Source organism: Nestor notabilis, unplaced genomic scaffold (assembly GCF_000696875.1).
Source record: "Nestor notabilis isolate BGI_N333 unplaced genomic scaffold, ASM69687v1 scaffold28447, whole genome shotgun sequence".
NCBI classification, from domain to species: domain Eukaryota; kingdom Metazoa; phylum Chordata; class Aves; order Psittaciformes; family Psittacidae; genus Nestor; species Nestor notabilis.
In genome coordinates this window covers 2,719-22,346 of record NW_009935622.1, presented here as the reverse complement: position 1 = coordinate 22,346, position 19,628 = coordinate 2,719, and the positions used below count along the sequence as shown (strand labels likewise).

General features: G+C 37.4%; 1 protein-coding gene across 4 annotated transcripts in view; it reads right to left on the bottom strand.

Moving 5' to 3' along the window:
- Window positions 1–19,393, bottom strand: part of OSBPL3 (oxysterol binding protein-like 3) — a 37,514-nt gene extending 18,121 nt beyond the window's left edge. For 2 of the 4 annotated variants that reach the window (XM_010017936.1, XM_010017938.1), the window contains exons 1-10: window positions 19,301–19,393; window positions 11,197–11,313; window positions 10,942–10,995; window positions 10,620–10,733; window positions 9,656–9,826; window positions 6,248–6,374; window positions 5,324–5,427; window positions 5,086–5,178; window positions 4,300–4,456; window positions 1,755–1,885 (exon numbers count right to left, since the gene is read on the bottom strand). In XM_010017936.1, coding sequence (XP_010016238.1) covers window positions 1,755–1,885; window positions 4,300–4,456; window positions 5,086–5,178; window positions 5,324–5,427; window positions 6,248–6,374; window positions 9,656–9,826; window positions 10,620–10,733; window positions 10,942–10,995; window positions 11,197–11,313; window positions 19,301–19,393 — 1,161 coding nt within the window. The remainder of the gene's footprint in view (window positions 1–1,754; window positions 1,886–4,299; window positions 4,457–5,085; window positions 5,179–5,323; window positions 5,428–6,247; window positions 6,375–9,655; window positions 9,827–10,619; window positions 10,734–10,941; window positions 10,996–11,196; window positions 11,314–19,300) is intronic. The other 2 variants (XM_010017937.1, XM_010017939.1) reach the window with 1 other exon arrangement.
- Between the last annotated feature and the right edge of the window lie 235 nt (window positions 19,394–19,628).

Here is a 19,628-nt window from a genome sequence, read left to right as displayed (position 1 = left end):
TATTGTCTTCTTCCTGTCTCCAAAATAAAAATATTATACTTTTCCCTATTGTATTTGTTTTCTCAGACTGTGTGTAGGTCAAGGATACTACAAGGGAGAAGCAGAGGCAGAGACGCTAATTTTGTGGTGTATTATTCACTTTAAATCTGTTCACTTTTCTTCCCCTGCCAAGCTGATGAGAGCAAAACAGACATAAGCTTGATACTTTTCAACCTGTGAGTCTGATATTTTTTTTCCTCATGTACAGAAAACAAACTGAAATGAACAATAACAAACACTAAATCAAAGTCGTCAACACAGGACTCTCTTGCACGGAAGTCTTAGAAATATGTCAAGTTTATTATAGCTGTGCTTCCATATATCTTCAAAGGATCCTTATTCCTTTCTCTTACAGGATCTCTGTTGTACAGGGTGAGAAAATTTCTGTTGACATCATGGCTTTACAGATCTGCAGGCTAAGAATAGATCTCACGGGTGTTAACCTCTGTTGAAACTGCTAAGGTTCACAGATGACTTCTGGATGGGCTACAAAAGGCTTATTAAGTATTTGGTAAGACCTAAAAGCATGAATTTTTAAAGACATTTAGAGGATGAACATGGACAACAGAATTCCATTGCTCAGAAAAAAGATTTCATGCTAAGCTGAGTGTTCACTGAGTTCAGAAATCTTTAAAACAGACTTTTTGATATAAAGTGCAAAGCAAGTAACACTGGAAACATAAGTCACCTATTCAAACATCAGAAGTGGAACATCTGAAAGCCAGAAACAAAGAAGTGCAAGTGAGTGAGTATAGTTATTACACAACAGGTTTCAGCTTTCTCTAAATACTATAAAGACATCACAGCCTCTAAAGGCCTAGGTGAAGAGGCATGTTATACGCTTAAAAAAGTATAACCATATGCAGCTTTTGTAAAGCAAAGGGAAGTTTTCATACTGAAATAATTCTTTAATGACCTATATATCACATTTACCTATGTCAAAGTCTCCCCTGCCTCTGATCAGGAATTCGCAACAAACACTGAGATTTTAAGACAGTGGTAATGATGGCCTTCATTGCTCTGAAATCAGATCACTGTTTGATTAATATATTCAAACAAGACCAACCTAAAAGTTCTGGTCTCAACCAACTATAGAAAGCACACCATCCAAAACCCACAACCTTTTCAAAGAGCACGATCTTTTGTCATTTAGAACTCTGCCCTAACAGCACCATCACTACTTTTAGACAATTAACTGGAAGCCAATACTAACATGTTGTACTTGAATTTGCTTTGCAGTTTCTTGGTGTAGTATGGTGAAGCACTAGTGCATTAGAAGGGACAGCTAAGTGCTTTCAGCCACTCTCACCTTTATTTTATGCCAAGTCATACATTGAATACTTGAGTGCTGTTTAGGAAGAGAAAAAGGAAAGGAAAAAAAGGAAACCCACAGCCTACCAGAACTGATTGATTAAAGAGTGCATGTTTCAAGAGAAAGAAAACTTATCATCACAGAGCAACCTTCTGTTTCTTAACATCAATTGACATGTTATACTGTATACCTAAATTAATCTATCAAACTTCAGTGATTTCACAATACCTTTAACATTTGGGAATGAGTCTTTGAAAAACACCATACATAATAACATACTATGATTCAATACTGCAAATTCTAGCATAGAACAGACACTAAAGAAACGGAAACTAACTATTGTGAAATTTTAAAATAGTATCTGACAACAATGAAACTTGCTGAACTTCAGCATGTCACTTACGGATGTTAAGGCATTCTTCAAGCCAGCTATTTGTGCAGATGGAGAAGAGGATGCATCATGCTCCAGCATCTGCTTCATCTTTTCCCTCTCTGTAGATATGGTGCTGAAAGCTGACCTCAAGGTGAAGTAAACTAGAACCATTTCATAAAAAGTGAGTTAAAACCAGCTACCAGTTGTATACATACCAATTACGTAAAACTTAATGAAACACCATCTATGGTGACAGAAACAAGAATTCAGGTTGAGAGATCCAGGGTGGGTTACTAAAAACAAGTAATATTAATCAAGGTTATAGGGTAGATTTTTTAGTAGGAGAAACGTCTACAGTGAATGCTACCATGTTGACTATATTAGCCACAGTCAAAATTACTCTGATTATTTGTGACAGATGGCGACAAAGCCAACTAACCACATCTGCTCCTCACTTGCTTTTGTTCCCCAATTAGCTTGCATCTTCAGATGGTCATGACTCTACCCCATATTCCTTTAAGAATTCCAGTGGGGGAGAAGAAGAGAGGGAAGAAAAAGAATAAAATAGAAAAAAAAAATCAAAAAAGCAGCTATAACACATACTGTGCCACAGCTACAGGGTTAGTAGCTTCCCCACAAGCAAATCAACTATGGTGTTGAGTTTTGTTATCTCTTTTGGGGATAAAAAAATGTCAGCTTGTTAGATGATTTAGTCACTCAAAGGGTCAGATCCTGCATGTTGTGCACATTACACTGCTATTTCTACTCCTTCCTGAGCCAGTATCACCAGCCTGAAACATTTAAATCGGACAACAAACCATACAATTTTTAAAATCAGTAGATTTTTAAAGGGGAATGCACTTTCCTTCGAGTTATTTTTGTTGGTTTTGTTTTGTTTCATTCTTACATATAAAGAATTTCATCTTTCCTTTAACCACAAGGAAGAAAAATTTATTGGCGTAATATTTGTTTATGTAGGATTTCAACATTCACCTAGCTGGGGAGTTAGAGGATTTTTGAGGGCGTAATCAAGCCTTCTAATACAGTCAAGAAAACTGCCAATGCAAAAATGTATGCATTTACAGAGAAATGGAGATATAAAATATGGACATGAATGCATGGAAAGGCAAAGAAAAGAAATCTCTTTTACCTCTCTCTTCTAATCATCCCCTCTGGGTTAATGTGAATCATCAACACTTCATTAAGTATTTGATGTAACCTAATTTCCTCTTCTAAGAAAATATTCTTAAGGTATATTTCAACACTGCAAATCATTACCAAAGCTACATCTCTAACTTTAAGCTACTTGAAGAACTCTTTATCACATGGGGTGGGGAGGAAGATGTATCCGCTACAATCTATTTTGTAAGCCTTGCAGATATGGATGACATGACCTGAATCTTCGGTGACCTTAAATGTCATTTAGTGAGTTGTACACTAACTTAGATTTTTCACAAATTATTCCATATTAAAGCATTAATGTTACATTTTATTTAATTTTTATCAAAAGCCAAAGCAAAAGTTTTCTTTACTACCCTTTTTTGGAAGGGGTGTGATATAAAGCAACTTTGAAAGATAATTCTTTGTATTCTAAATAAAATGATACTGTATGAAATACTGCCAAGTCAACTGTCCCCTCAAATGTGTGGGTCAACCTAACCAAAGTTTCTGACATGGACATTTCAGGTGAGATCATCTTGAGTAGGTGATTTCTTTTCTCTGCTTAATAGCAACTTTTCCAACAGTGCCCTACCCCCATTTCTGTTCTCTTTTTGGAAAATATACATCAGTTTTGACTGTAACTGACTTTATGAAGCTTAGTACTCAGATACATTCCTTATGTAACGGAATCAAGATACATCAGCACCAGGGGGGAAAACAAGCCTATGCCTATTGATAATACCAACCATTATCTTGTGCAAGAGGGGACAAAGCCAATACTTCCAAAAGTCTTTCAGATATAAATGTTAAATGCCTTCCTCACCAAGAGCACTTAAAACTATTAAAATGTTTCTGGTGTGAGGGTGATGGAGCAAAGCACTGCTAATGAAAAATAATTTGGAGAGAAAGAACGTTTTCTAGTCAAGCTGCCCCTCTGGCTGCTTTACAGGGTTTCACTCTTCTGTATTCACTAAAAATAGGTTACTACCATAGCAACCCTTGCATCACCAACAAATGTTGACTGAAATATAGTGAAGCACACCAAGTATAGAAACATACATGTGCTCATATATACACATATGCATGCAAACACGAAAAAGTGTAATCTGCTGTTGTGTCTATAGCAGTTGAGGTTTGGAGTTTTATGTTTTGGCAAAAAAATACAATCTAGGTCTTTAGCACATAAAAGAAAGGGCTGTCCTTTATTAAATAAAAAAATGTTTTAAAGTGATGATTAAGATACTTTTTTTCAAATGACTCAAGATCTCAACATTTGCAGTTCCTCAAGAGAATTAAAGGCAGGGAGGGCATTTTCTGCTTTTTCTAACCATTAAACAGGAAGCATTATCAGAAGTCACATCATTATTTAAAGTGTGATGACACACAGCCATATACAAAAGACAATATCATTTACCTTTATGTGCAATGTGAAATAAGTCCTCCTGCATTTTAGTAAATTCCGATGATGTTTCAGAGCCATCAGAGTAATTTTTCTCCTCTACAAAATCTATTGTAGATAAGTTTGGATTGGAAGCATGCAGTCTCATAGGGGCAGAAAATACTGAAGGCACCTGTAAGGAGGATAGCCATTCGTGATGGTTTTACAAACTGTAAAGGAAGTTTTGATTGTACTCAGCTGGGTTACATGTTGGAGACACCAAAATGGAAAAACTGCTGTCAATTACTAACAGGTTTGGAATTACCTGGCAAATGAAACCAGAGCTATGATTTTGCCCAAGATATTGTAATTGGAAATTTGGCAAAACTCCAAGAAACAAGCCCATCAAGACTGGTAGCATATGCTGTACTATTTTTCCCCACTTAAAATTATTGAATCACCTCATCTCTGGATGCAAATGTGTACAAATCTACCTGGAGAAATTACAAAAATCTGTACTGATAAAAAAACCCCAACCAACCAACCAAACCAAAACCACAACAAAACACTGTAACAACCCCCCAAATTGGAGGCAGGTTGAAAATGTGAGTAAAAAACACGGCCAGTGTCCTGAAAGTAACAGCACAAATCCTGTTGCAGGTATCAATAACAACATATTCATGTTTTGTCTGATATATTACCACTTAAAATGACCTAGCACAGAACACTACTTAAAAAGTATTCCTATTTCCTAAACTGGTCACACTCAGAAGTGATCAATAACTAAGACTTAGAGAAAGATGGGCACTGGACTGGATTTACCTGTAACATTCCTTTCGGCTCTTTCCCAATAACTCTGGACCGCCACCTCCTGTGTGATCTCTTTTCCTTCTTTGGGCTTTCAAAAGGTCCAACCTTTTAACACACAGGACAAAAATAACACAGATTGCCATAAAACGAGCAGCGCTAAGAAGAAATACATTGATCCGTTAGGATTTGGGGTTGTTTTTTCTAATTGCAAGGGGAAACTTCTTTTGGTTTTGTTTTTTAAACAACAAACCTGCATAGCATTTATAGCAGGAGCTGAGTATGTCCTGTGAAGAACATCCATGCTCTGTAACAGCTGGTTCATTTCCAGTAAGTATGTGTGACAGTTGGAGAGCTCTGTTTTGAACAAGAGAATATTTTCAGTTGCCCTAAAGTAACAGACACACTGAATTTTTTTTCTTTGTAGGTTAACTTTGATTGTAGCTAGCTTAAGTTATTCATTGATTAAAAGCACATTATTAGACAACTGGATAAAACACTTGTATTCTTCTATCTTCAAGTTCAAAATACTGAAATGCATCTATGTGCTGTGTATAATGACCATGATACTTTATCCCAGTTGGTTGCAGAAAAATGAGAATAATGCAGTAATTACTGCTGCTTGAGACTAGTCAGAGCTGCTCATGGTGAGGGTAACAATGCCATAGGCATCAAGACTTAATTGTACATTCAGATCTAGAGATGAGGCTCCTCTATATTAGAGCTGAAGCTCACTGGTAGGTAGAATTTATTAAGTATCACATAGACACTATCATCATGAGAAAGATCTTCATGCTCTTAGGAAAGCCTGGAAGCAGAAGGTGACTTCAAGGTACAAAGATTCAGTGCTTTTTAAATAACTAGATTTTGGTTGCTTCCCCTTTTTGAGTACACGGCTTAAGAAAGTTCAAATCTTACTACTGAAGGTGATGTTTGTGTATAAAAGAAAATGTACTCAAATTTATCGGTTTCTTCAAGAGGTGCCCACAATTGATACCCCTACATTCAGATTCACTAGTCCTTTTGAAAACGAGTAGCCAGTTAATCAACAACCACCCCTTTCCTCCCACCAGCTTCAGAAAAAACTCTAATGACTACTTACAGTGTAGTACTCTCATTGTCAAGAAACACTAGGGGAAATATTAGGCTACTTTCAACTTCCTTCAAATATCATTACCTCTTGAGCATTTGTCCATGTCTTCAGAAGACTGTAGCGAAGATGAAATCCTGGACTCATTACTCGAAAAGGAAAATGACAAGTTACCTCCAGCTGACAATGAATTCTGTTTGGTCAAGCTGCCTGCCTGTTCCAAAGAACAAATGAATTATTAACATCCAATATTTTAATGTTATATGCACAGATTTCAACAACAATTAAAGTCCATGATCAGGACTGAAGGAATCAATAACATGGAGGGAAAAAAGTGTATAAACTAGACTAGGTGTGCAGTCATTGAGCATAATGTCAGGATATCTAATACAACTGCTGTCCACAAGCAGTAAAGGAACCATAACTTTCTGAAAGACAAATTTTTGAGGAAGGGTAAAGTTCTGCATGAGTTAAGTCAACTTAATACAATTAAAACACCATATCTGAATAGGACCAGTTGGACATTCTTCCCAAAGAAGCCCCAAAAGTAATTTAAATGTAACATACACATAATTGTTAAAGCTGTTTTTCAGTGAAGAAAACAAGATCCAATAGGTATTATTTAAAAATTTTACTCAAGGTCGTATGGATTTGGCTTGACAGGCCTTAATACATGTGTGACCATAAACCTCATCTGGGTAAATACTACCCTTTTACAACATCACTGTAACCATTTTTAAACTTCTAATTTTCAGCCATACCCACTATCACATGCTTCAGGAGATGCTGGAAACTCTGCGTAAGAGCTAACTGAGCAGTACAATTAAGTAGTTCCCAATGGGAAGAAATTTCTACCTAATACTATTACCAGTTAGTTGTGGCCTTTAATGCTGTTTTCTTCTCTAATGTAACTATAAATAATAGCCATTCAAACGCTCAATTAGTTCTAGACCTTACTAAACCTTTCATCCTTAACGATATGTCTGGAAGTCGCACAAATTACACGCTTTGTCAACATCTTGTATAAAATCTGTCTTAAAATGTTTCATCTTAAGTGTTATTACATGACCTGGTTATGAGAAAAGCTGACCAAATTGTTTGGCTCTTGTTTGAAGCATATACTTCAAGACTTTGTTACCTCACCATGTATCAAAACTCAGGTAGTACTAGTTTTAAATCTATTCACAGGAAACATCATCTGCATCTCAGTTGCAGTTTTCTTAGTTGGTCTTTTTAAATTTACAGTATAAGCTCCAACTTGAGTTGCAGAATCAAATAAAATGCAGTGTCCACATGATGTCATTCAGTACTGTGCCAATTTATATAGTCAGCATACAAGAGCAGTAAGCAGCAAGAGCATATTTATTTTTAAACTATTTTTGAACTAATCTATCTAGCTTGGCTGCTTCATTCCTACATAAAGCTGTATGAGCTTTAGTCATCTATATATGTATTCTCAAATAGTAACCCTAGCGCCTTCAAAAGCACAAGTAAACTGAATTTAAAGATGAGCAATTGTATAGGCATTTTGTGAATAAATCCCACATTTATCTCTTTAGAAATCTATTCTATATAGCCAACTTGTCCAGAACTCATATACATGAGGGGGATGAGCAGGAAGGAAGTAGGCATTGCCAAGAAACAGGCAGGAGAGTGTGTGTACTCCAGTTAGCATAGTTTTGCTTTTGATCAGCAAGGCTAAGCTTTAGAATCCAAGAATTCCACATGTACGTATGTGGATACATACACCTACTTGCCAACAGCAACAAAAACCAGACGTGAAAACTGATCAGATGTTTCTAAAAGCAAACAAAATGCAATGCCACGTTCACTCTACACATTTTTCTTAAAATAATCTAACTGCTGGATTGATGCAACTAACATCAAGCTAGGGTCAGTGTAAACTGGCAAACTTCCATTTAGCTTCAGCAGAGCTAAGGTGATTAACTGCAGCTTAAGAACTATCCCCTTCTATTTTTCACATGAAAATAAGTAAGGCTTCTTTGCAGTGCAAATCTGGATTAATAAATGAGAAGTGAATTTCATGCCAAAGAAGAAATGGTTCGTTTCCTGACATGGAGCATAGATTGTTAGATACTCTAATCACATGAATTCTTTTTTTTTTTATTCTCCTTTTTTTTCTTTTATTTTTATTTCCTGGAGAGCACAAGCATAGATATATCATGGACATTGCAATGTTTCACTTTTGCCCTCAATATCCTTCTCCCCTTCTATCCCTGGTGTCTTTTGGGAGAAATGAACTGGAAGGTCACAGGCGGTTTGCCATTTTCATGCAGACACAGCCTCAGGAGAGCAGGCTGTCAGAGCCACAGAGGTGCTGGCACCACAGAAAGCATGCAGACAGCTCTTTGCAGAACAGCTCCATTGCCACAGGGTGAATTGCTGTTCTTTCAGCTGCCCGCTCACACAGATCCCCTCCCTCTCAACCACTAGCCAAAAGCTTTTCAGGCATGTGCTTGTGTTTGCTAAAACTCATATGCAGTTACAGGATAATCATACTAAAGTTATGAACTACAGCTAGTGGGGAACAAGTTCAATCAGATCATACAGCAATATAGTCAGGGAAAAGGAAACCTTAAGGTAGGTGGATAACAAAGAGGTGATTGCTGCTTAGGAGACGCTCTGGAGTTGACAGAAACAGCCATTACAGTTACAGTAAGTAACACCATTGCTAAAAAAACCCATTATTCTCAAATGAGATCACTGGTTCTAAACTGGAGGAGAAAGCTTTCAGTGAATGCCAGTGTCCACACTGCTGAAGGCACAGAGGTTGTGTTCAGGCACAGATCTGTATCACTCTTCCATGAGGCTGCATCAGAGAGGTCAGTTTTGGACTGAGCATTTGTCAGGTCATTTGTGAAACTAAGTCACAGGCTTTACCTGAAGGTACTTTGTCAACACGACTCATCTAGATCCCATATCCACCTACAACACAGTCCTTGTATTAGTCTGAGTAATGCTTTTACCTCTGTTAAAAAATATTAAAAGTGGACACAAACGATGGCTCCTGGATAATTCCTGTATACTCCTCAGGTAAGTAATCAGATTCATTAATGTAGAAAGAGAGATGTTTTATTAGCTAAAGGATAAATGAAAATTAGCTAAAGGAAAAAAAAAATAAATGAGCTGAATGCTCTTCTGTGACCCAGACTAATAGTCATCAGCACATATCAGACAAGTACTGAATGATGTCAAAAATTATGAGGATTCTAACTCAATATGCAGTTTTAAAAGTCATCATGAAAACACAATCTGCTCTGTTAAACAAGGAGAAAATATTACAAAATTTGACTGTACCACAGAGAGAAAATGGCTTGGGAATATATCAATAAATAATATCATTTGGCTCTTGACATTTCAGGTGATAACTCAAACCCCACCACAAACTTTCATTATGCTTTTTACTTAATAAATACAAATCAGTCAATTTTAATCCCTGATGAAAGGTCTTTATTTATAAATCACAACTATTACCTTTCTACCCGGAGTAGAATCACAGAAACCAGGGACAGAGTCCGTAGTGGTAGACACAGGGAAGAAAAGGTTACTGACGTCATGAGGAAACATGGAGATTTCGTTCTGACGGTACATCCTGTGATGACGAAGTTTTGCTACCCATTCATCAAACAGCTCCTGAGACTTCACCTACACAACATTTCAGGTTTTATAACACTCACATGCAAAATCACTAACAAAGAAACTAAGGTATTTTGTGCTCATTAGACAGCTGCCCTGGCTGACCTTTACTGGCAAAATCCCAGAAAAGTTTTCCTAATGATGCTCCTACTAAAATGCATACTTATGCACTTAAGCATGACAGAAAATTAATCACTGGATAAAGTCAAGAAAAAGAGAAACTTCAATTGGTATAGTTATGCCTTCCAATGCAGGACACAATAATTAGCAACTTCTAGATGGAAAAAAAACCCAATATAAATTTAAAAGAACCATTTAATTTGTCATTTCTTAATTGACATTTTTAAGGTTTAGACAAGGGTTACCTAACTACAAATAGAAAGTTGATTTAGGTGATGAATTTTAAAACAATTTATTCCTCAAGGATAGATAAATCTATGTATTTGGCAGTGGAAAATATTTCCTATAGATAAGACAAAGAGCAAGACACAAGTACTGAAAATAAAAACATTTGTGCAACAAGTGCTTTTGCTGAAAGAAGTGCTGGGAGAAAAGAGTGATGGTAAATATGAGGCATCTTTGAAGTTTCTATTCAGAATAGGGTTACTAACTCTGGAAGAGTACAATAAGGCCTCTCAAGTTATAAAGTGTAAACTAGCCTGCTGAGGCTAAAAAGTAGGATTTTAGTGTAACTAACAGACCTCCTATTATTAAAAACAAAAAAAAAGGTCTCCACTATACACAGCTAAGGAGCTAATGTTGCCATTTTGGAAGCAAGGTTATAACAATCTTAAAGATCTACCTTCAGATGATATATCTGCTCTTCTGTATCCAAATCTATACATTTTGTTGATTTCTTTACAGACATGACAGAAAGTCCAACATCAATACAGCCATGAAGCTTCCCTCTCTCTATCTGCAAAAAAGTAAAAAGAATACCTTCACTCCAGAATGAAGCAAAAGGACAGATATTACCTGCTGAAGCTGTCATTTTCCTCCCTTCAACCTATTGTTTGGAACTGCTGAAACTCTATTTCCCATTGCCAGCAATATGGAATTACCGTTATTTTGGATAAAATAGTGTTGTTACTTTATAACAGCCTTAAATGGTTCAGATCACTTACATCAGCTTGGCATTTAGAATACTTCAAAATCCCTCTGTCCAAAAAGAAGTATCTCTGTAACCAGAAATGCAGAGAATTAAAATCAACCAAGACACTCCAAAAAACACCAAACAAAAACCCACCATCCCTTCACTCCCCCACCATTTCTCTGGAGAACACTTTCTCTGCTCTTCGGTAACCTTTTTGCCACAAAACCATACCAAGTAAGTCCCACTCTCATGGCATCAGGCCTACAGATACACACTCCTTTCCTACCTTGTGCCAGCCCTTCAAAGGCCATTTCCTCTTTTTCAGCAAGCAGCCCTCCTGTTTCTGCGGCTCCTGGGTACAATTCATTGCTCCCCGAAGTCCTTCTACAATCTCCCAGCTGTCCTGCTTAAACAGAAAAATCCAGATGTAGATCATATTTCTTCCAAAGGACAGAATTGTTAAGAGAGATTCAAGAGGAAAAAGGCCATAAATAAAATGAAAAAAAATAAATTATGTTGAAATCTAACCTTGGATTCCTCTTTACACTTTATGTATCTTCCAAGAGACAAGATTCCTTTACTTTGATAGAAATTACACAAACCAAACAAAACACTGTTTACATGGCACCATGCTTTATTGAATGTATGTGCTTACCAGAATTTTATATGTATATTTTTCTGTACATGCATACACACTGCGTATAGCCACAGCCTAGTCACCATAAAACCCCTTCTGCCATCACAGGCAGAAACAGCCTATGCTAAAAGGATATGTTTTGTGGTTATGAACCAGAAATAAGAGACACTGAAAATTAAGACCTTCACTATAAACCTCCTTAGTCCATATTCATTAACTCAAGGTTTAGTATTTGGTGTGAATTGCAGCCTCCCTAAAGTAAAAATAATTAAATTAAATAAAAACAAATGAAAAATCTAGGGAAGTAACTCAAGTACTTGTAAGGACATGACTTAAAAGGGAGAGCAGAAGAAAAATAAAAACCACTCTGCATCAGATACACCTTGAATTAAGAGGATCTCTCTTTTTGCCATGAGGAACTCTTAAATGAAAGACCCTGCAGCAACATAACAGAGAAAAGAATGAATGTCACAGTATTTTTACACTTATTATTTATGGAAGGACTGCTAATGACAATGTGACCTGAGTTTCAAGATTTCTGATCAGAGATCTCATGAATTATTTATTGCTAGCTACCATAGGATTTAACTGATCTACGATTAGGAACAACTGACAGGAAATGTCATGTGCTAGTACCATCCCCCTACATTTGAAAAAGACAGAATACTTTAACATATAGCATTTAATGACAAAAAAGGACTATATGAAACACTTCAGGGAAAACAAAACTTTACCAGGTAGGTAAATACTTGTGGTCCTGCCTGCAAGATACATAGGGAACTATTCTCAAAAAGAAACTGCCTGTCAGAAAACCTTTCAAACAAAAATGAAACAAGAATCAGCAAGTGCTAGTTGTGCTCATTTATCCATCCCCAGAGTCCTTAACATTCACCTCTAGAAACCTAGAAAAAACTACAGCAGGTAATATGCTCCTTACTTGAGTAACAAGGCATAACAGCAAACCATCTTCAAAAACACATTCATTAAACAGCTTAAGGAATGTGACCTCTTATTTCACCACATCACTGGTGGCACTCCACTATTTAATTATTCTTTTCCTTGCGCCACACTTTATGGAACAAACCAGAAAGCTGTTCTGCTTCCCTGTCTCGAGTTCACTCTGCCACCACTCGCCACCAGCAGCTCCCATCATTCAACACCCTACACACCGCCCAGTGATGTCCTACTACCTGAAGGTAAGTCAACTTTGCAGTTATCCTAATTGAAATTGTACCACAGCACACATAGTCTGCCCCTGCAGGCTTGGGCTTTACCCTTGTCAGTTTTGAAACAAATAGCTTCTTTACTCCCTCCAGTTTGAGAGATATTTTGACAGCTACTTATATACCGTTATTTCTAACCAATAATCATGAAATCACATTTTTCCTATTGAAAATGAGAAGTCACACTCCATAGTCTTTATGGAAATATTAGACCACTAAATGCTTTCTGTAGTGGTCTTGTATTTCTTTTGTCCTGTTAGATACTATTTACAAACCCTTATATAATCACCAGGACTGGGACTGTTATGACAGAGAGCCTTTTTAAACATAATCAAATATAAAATAATGCTACAATTTACATTAACTAAGTAATAGCTGAACTTAGTGCTGCTTAAATATCTACATGTGGATAAAATCTCATCTCATCTCTTCAGAAAATATGATCTAGTAAATGAGCCAATATAAAAAATAATCTTGACATTAGATGATTTCAGATTATGGATAAGGCAAAGTGAGAAACCTGAAGGAACTAGTGAGAGAGAACTCTCATTAAGAACTAACAGGAGCATCTACAAGATTAAGAAAAATGTTGTGTTTATGTTTTTATTTCTTTTTTTCTTTAAATTATCCAGAAGAGCTTAAAAGCTGTTTTGCCTGATTACCAAGCAAACTATCTCCCTTGCCTTCCCCAAAATATATTAAACTGTAGTACCTAAACACATAACGTTTCCACTGAGAATTAATCTGATAGCAGTCAAGACCAGTGAACAATAGATGCTTTTCAATATTCTAGTACTATATGTAACGAAACAACTTTCTTAAACTTGATATCAAGTTCTCAATAGACTCTGGCCTGCATTACAACTCCAATTTTGTCTGGGTTTCTCCTGCAGTCCAGACACAAGGTGTCTCCCATGTTCCTGCAGGAAAGCCACATTTCTCAGTGTTCTTCAGGTCAGTGAAGTGGCCAAGAATGTGCCTTCACAGCTAAAAAGTGTGAAAATTGGAAGGAAATCTAAAGTGGGAGCACTTCCTCACATCAAGCAGGCCCAATGGCCTGCCAAATCTCAGGTGGTGAAGGCAAGTCTCCTACTCACACTTCAATTGCAAGCTTTACGTAAAAGTAGCTTTGTTGAATTAAGAATGTATCCTTCTAAAAGCACAAGATTATTTCATCAACTACGTTACCGAAGGAAAGGAAAGGAAAGGAATAGCTCAGAGGATAAACAGTTTGGGGACCTGCTGGATACATGCAAGGTGCAATGCTGCATTAACACAATCTGGTCCTCTTCCACATACATCTGTCCAGAAGAATCCAACCTTTCCCACCTGAATCCCCAAACCCCACAATTTTCCAAAACACTGCTACTGTGACTGCTTTTGGATTTGTTCACTCTTGACCCAGACCCTACTGAGTATTGGTCAGTATTTTGTTTTGCAGCAGATCTGACACCACATTTAATGAGAAAGAAGCATCAGTTGGCTATTGCTGGGAGCAGCTGCAGAAGCGAAAGAAAACTGCTTACTCTCTATAATGAAGGCAAATGAATCAGGCTGGTCAGTTATCATCTATTCTTATCTGTCTGAAATAGCAGAGGAGAGAATTGGAGATACAGGACTTCCTGAAAGCTACTGAAAGCATTCAGATTATTGTCCATTCTGCTGATTCTTATCCCACAACAGGGAACTGAAAAAGATACCCCAAGCCACAGTGCTAAACTAAAAAAACCAAACCACCACCACCCCAAAAAACCCTCAAGAATGCCAGCTGAATGGCATTAATAAAGAATTCTAGCATAAGCTTGATGTCCAGATTGGTTGTGTCTGAAGGTTATGACCCTACAAAATATTCTGTATCATTACGGGGCAGTATCTGCATCAGATGATCAACAGTACATTTGCTGCCCAGGTAGGAATTTCACTAAAGGCTATGGGATGAACATACTTTTTACTTTTCTCAGGTCCAAAGGTGTTAATTTCAGATCAGCACTGGAAAAAAATCACCCTGTAGTTGCTAATTGGCTTATACCTCCTCTTGCTGAATTAAAAAGACTCATACACTTTGGTCTTCAGAGATAAGCCTGTCATTATGTAACTGTAGTAATATTTTTTTTTGTTTAATAAAAGAAAGGCCTCTTCATTTTCTGCATTATTCTATACTGTACAGCTCCTCAAGGTGAATTGTTTCAAGAGAAAGAATGCAGTAATGAGCTTGAATGGCTCTCAGACCAAAGCTTGCTGTTGCAGCTCCCTGAACGAAACAGATGACAGTGCCAGATTTTCTTCCAGTGTAAAATGCATTCAGTTGTACCGAATATTTTAAAGTGCCAAGAATAGAAACCTGCTTTGTGGAGGATAAGGGCTGGCATCAGCTGCAACTAAAGCATTTGTTACAGTTCATAAAATGGGCAGAAATGATTTAATTTTTTTTTTAGAACATGAGATTTTTAAGCAGCGCTCCAGTCATAAAGCTTTTCCCTACTGAATCTATTTTAAAAGTTAGTTAACATATTAGACTTAAAAATAACTGCCACAATATATCTTCTTTTGATCACAGGTCAATTTAAATTTAAAGATCAACACCAGCTTTCCTTACTCACAAAATGCTCTTTGAGCTATGGCTTCATGGAAGAGATCCCTTTCCACGACTGAAGAAGGGACAAAGACGAGCAGGGAGGTGGGAAGTGGCAGTAGCCTCTAACCTGCTATGGGGCTTCAAGGTGAATTTAGTGGAACAGTATTAACTGTTAACCTCTTCACTGCAAATTCACACTGCAAATGCATCTGGCAGAATGGGGGCACCAAGTGTAGCAAGAGAAGGAATAGGCCCCGCCAAGTCCTGCAGCCCTGCTTAAATCAACTCTTTCGTAGCACATTGGCCCATCTTCTGCAACACAGGACTAGTGTTCCACACCAGCAACACACCAACACATAACTAAATTTTAGCAGGCACAGCAGCCTTACACAACTGTGGTTCCACATAGCAGTCTTGGGTCACTCATATAGTGCTAGTCTGTATCAGCAGCAGAGACTGTGCCTGGGAAATCAGAGACACTCAACACTCAGATCCCACTATTTCTGGGGGCAACCAACCCGCCCACCTCCAAACTCTCCAAGTCCCTTCCCCCTGCATTTTTCAGAATGTCTTTCTACTTAATCAGATTACAAGAAGTTCTGTGTCAGACCTGTAAGGCAGATCTGTCACTAACCTGCAAACAATGAGTCTAGCTCTGAAGGTCCCCGAGAGAGGTGCAAGTGTTTGAAGGAGGAGCAAGAAGCCCTCCATGGAGCTGGAAGAGATGTCCCTGCCCATGGCAGGAGGGTTGGAACTATATGATCTTAAGGTCCTTTCCAACCCTAACTATTCTATGATTTGATGAAGCAAAGAATATCAAAATCATAGCACATCACTCTAATCTGCACGCTGTAAGGCAAAATTATTTAAACTTTCATGATACTATTAATAAAGTACCAATAACAATGTTACACTGTACTCTTCTACCAGGACTTTGAGGGAAGGGAAATCTGCTGGAGGTCTATGTTGCACATGTGGTACTTTCTGGATTAGGGGATTTTTAATGGTTTTATGAAACTGTAGATTGTTGCTGTTTTCTTAATAGAACACCTGAAGTGCTGTCATTTAAACTAACACACAGATGAAAAGGGCAAATTAAATAACTCTCAGACAGTGGCATCACTCATCCTCAGTCTTGTCAGCCCTGTGTAGGTGGATGTTAGTCGGGACAGACTGTGAAGCTCCAATTAACCCATACAAGAGGCTGAGTGAGAAAAGAAGTAGTTAATGATATAAACAAAACTACTTGATCAGCTGTGACAAGAAATTCTCTGTGAGAAGGGGGGAGTAAAGAGACAGGACACAAGAAAGATGTAACATCCTCACTGCCCAGACCAACAATATATATATTTTGTAATATATGCTATACTATATGACTTACACTACTAAACAGAGGATCTATCTAGAAAGGTAAAAATCTTTATAATTTGCAAGACCAGAGCCTTTTGGGGAACAGCAACAGGGAGAAGATTTCTGTTCTTCATCCAAAGCACTGCTGTGTCCAGGCCAGTAAGTCTTGCAGTGGATTGCCTCTGCTACACCTAAATGTCCATCTTTCCACATGCAGCACAGAGGAGTATATCTAGGATAACACTCCTGAAACGTACTACCATCACAAACTATAATTAACAAATAAATTTTAAAAGTGTAAGAGAAAATGACCCATAGAAATTATTTTCAAATAAATATCCAGAGTGCATCCTGCACAGGATATTTAAATCTTTATTTTCCCCAGCAAAACAGTTCCTTCCGCAAACTGCAAGACAACTTCAGAGTGAAAAAATAGCCATGTGAAAAACACCAAAACTATCAGGGAATTAAGGAAGGAAAATAATACACAACCATGCACATAAACACTGACAATGCTGAACAAAACTGTGATTTAATGTGTTGGTTTTTTCCTTTCTAAATTTTGCTACTTTGAAGGAAGACCTCTAGATCACTTCAGCAGAAGCAAACTTTTATAGAATAAGCTAGAAAGTTATTGTATTCATGAAGAAGGAAATAGAGAAAGTATCAAAGTATTCCTTATGAATATTAGAAGTCCCAATTTAAAAACAAAAAAATCAGAAACACCAGGGGAACCTTAAAAAGCACATGTAATTTCTGAGTAACATGTTTGCAAATTTCAGACTATGCAGCTTTTAGACCTGCTTAGTGATCGTTTCCCAGCATATAACAAGTCACACAAGCTCCTCTACTTCTGTGGGCTTGCCTCTATCATTATCACTCCCTGAAAGCACAGACAATCAGTTAACCCATGTAGGTTCCCCAGATGCAAAAGCACGCTGTTAATTACTTGGTATTGCAATGACTGCCTATGAAAATATTAATACTGAAACATCGATCAAAATGGAGTTACTTATCACAATGCTCCATATCATCACTTCAATGTATCTTGGGAGAGAACCTGCTTTATACCTTCATTTAGCCTGACCTGACAGGTGTATGAGGCAACTTACCATCTGCTTGACTATAATGAATAAGCACAGATGTATGAGGAATATGAACAAAACACCAAGTTGCAGCTCTCACCTCGTACAGGTACACCTTGCATTTTTGTACAAGGACCAAAGACTGAAAAATTGGGGATTGACAAGATGACATTAAACCCTCCTAAATTATTTCTTCTGTCCAAAGAGAGCAGGTGAGAACAAAATGGATAAGAAATGGGACCCACTAATAATAATATATGTAACAGAAACTGCTTCTGCATAAGTATGGTAGCTTATACTGGCTGTGTAACACACCAATGGATTTAGTCATGCTCACGTAAATCTTATTATTTAAATACTCATGATAACACTTGACAGACAGGAACTGTTGAAACAGACAATACCAAATGTTTTAAACTACACTTTTCAAAGGTACTCTCATACTGAGGATATAAAAATATAATGTTTCTGGAAAACAAAAAAAGGCATCCTGACAGCAAGGATTTCTTTGCTTGGTACACTAGAAATGCACAGCATTTCTTACAGGCACAGTACTTGAAAAGGCATCACTTGTTCGGATCTGTCTACCTTGCCAGTTGTATGTACAGGGCCAGAAGTCCCCTAAAAGCAGGTGCTATTTCAAAACACAGCTGAGGTCTCCAAAGCTTTTGGGGGATTGGGATACTCAATTCCAATTAAAATTTCAACCCGAGGCAGGTTCGAGAGCTCCACTAAGCCAGCACTGGCACAAATGAAAGTTTACCTTAAGCATAGTGCTCATGATTTTGCAAGCATGGATTGAGCCCATTTAAGCTTGATTCTCAGTGTGGCTGCAGTTCAACATTTCTTGCCCACAAACAAAAGCTATCTTCAGCAGCCTCACTTTTCAGGTGCAAACACTCACAGACATGTCTTTTAAAACTATAAGGTTTAAAGAATAGTACCGTCTTTTCAGAAAACAAAGCATCCTTTGCATTAGGCACCCAGGTGAATCATGCTACACACGTACCTATTTTCAAAAGTACAGATTAAAACAACACACATACACAAGCACCTTTTCACTGTCAAAGAGAACCTCTGTCACGTTTCAGAAAAGTGTGTTTTCACACACGCATGTACACCTTTCCCTAGAAACTTGAAATAAGTAGAGCAGTTACCAATACCACAGAAGTGGCTTCTTTCAGGGAAGATTTGGAATTTCAGGATCTGAGACCAAGCCGCTATGGCAGCAACATTTCACTATAAAGACACCACACATACAACATGATAGAAATTCAAATTCACTGTTAGCATTCGAATTTTACAAATGCCTGTTATTCATTAATGTGTTTACTGCATTTGACTCAAAATAAGATGCTGCTACCAACAAAAAACCCGAAAAGAGTAAGGAGAACAAAGTGATGACATAAAATAAGCAAGCAACAGGAAAACAAAGTTTAAGAGATTTGCTGATATTGAAGAGCAAAAGTAACAGCCAATCCTAGTAATGATTTCAGCCTGATAAAGAAAGTTTGCATTACCTGTCGACTTCCCTGCTTGGAGGAGCAGCTGCTAGTACTTCTTGAAGGAGACAACATTTTCTGGGATGCACCAAAGCTTTTTTCTTCACTCATGATTTAATACTATTTGATTCACATAAGCTCACTTAAAACACCATTAAAAGGTAACTTAGAAAATGTGTTGGAAGACTCCTGAGAGAAATGCAGAACTTATCCTTTACCCAAATGCAGCCCTGTGGCATGGTCTGCATCCCATGGAAAATTCCTAAAAAGGAAGAGAAAACCAAAAAGCCAAGTTATCAGATGTTGTCTCTTACTGCCATCCTGTAGCATGAATCATAAATAAAGC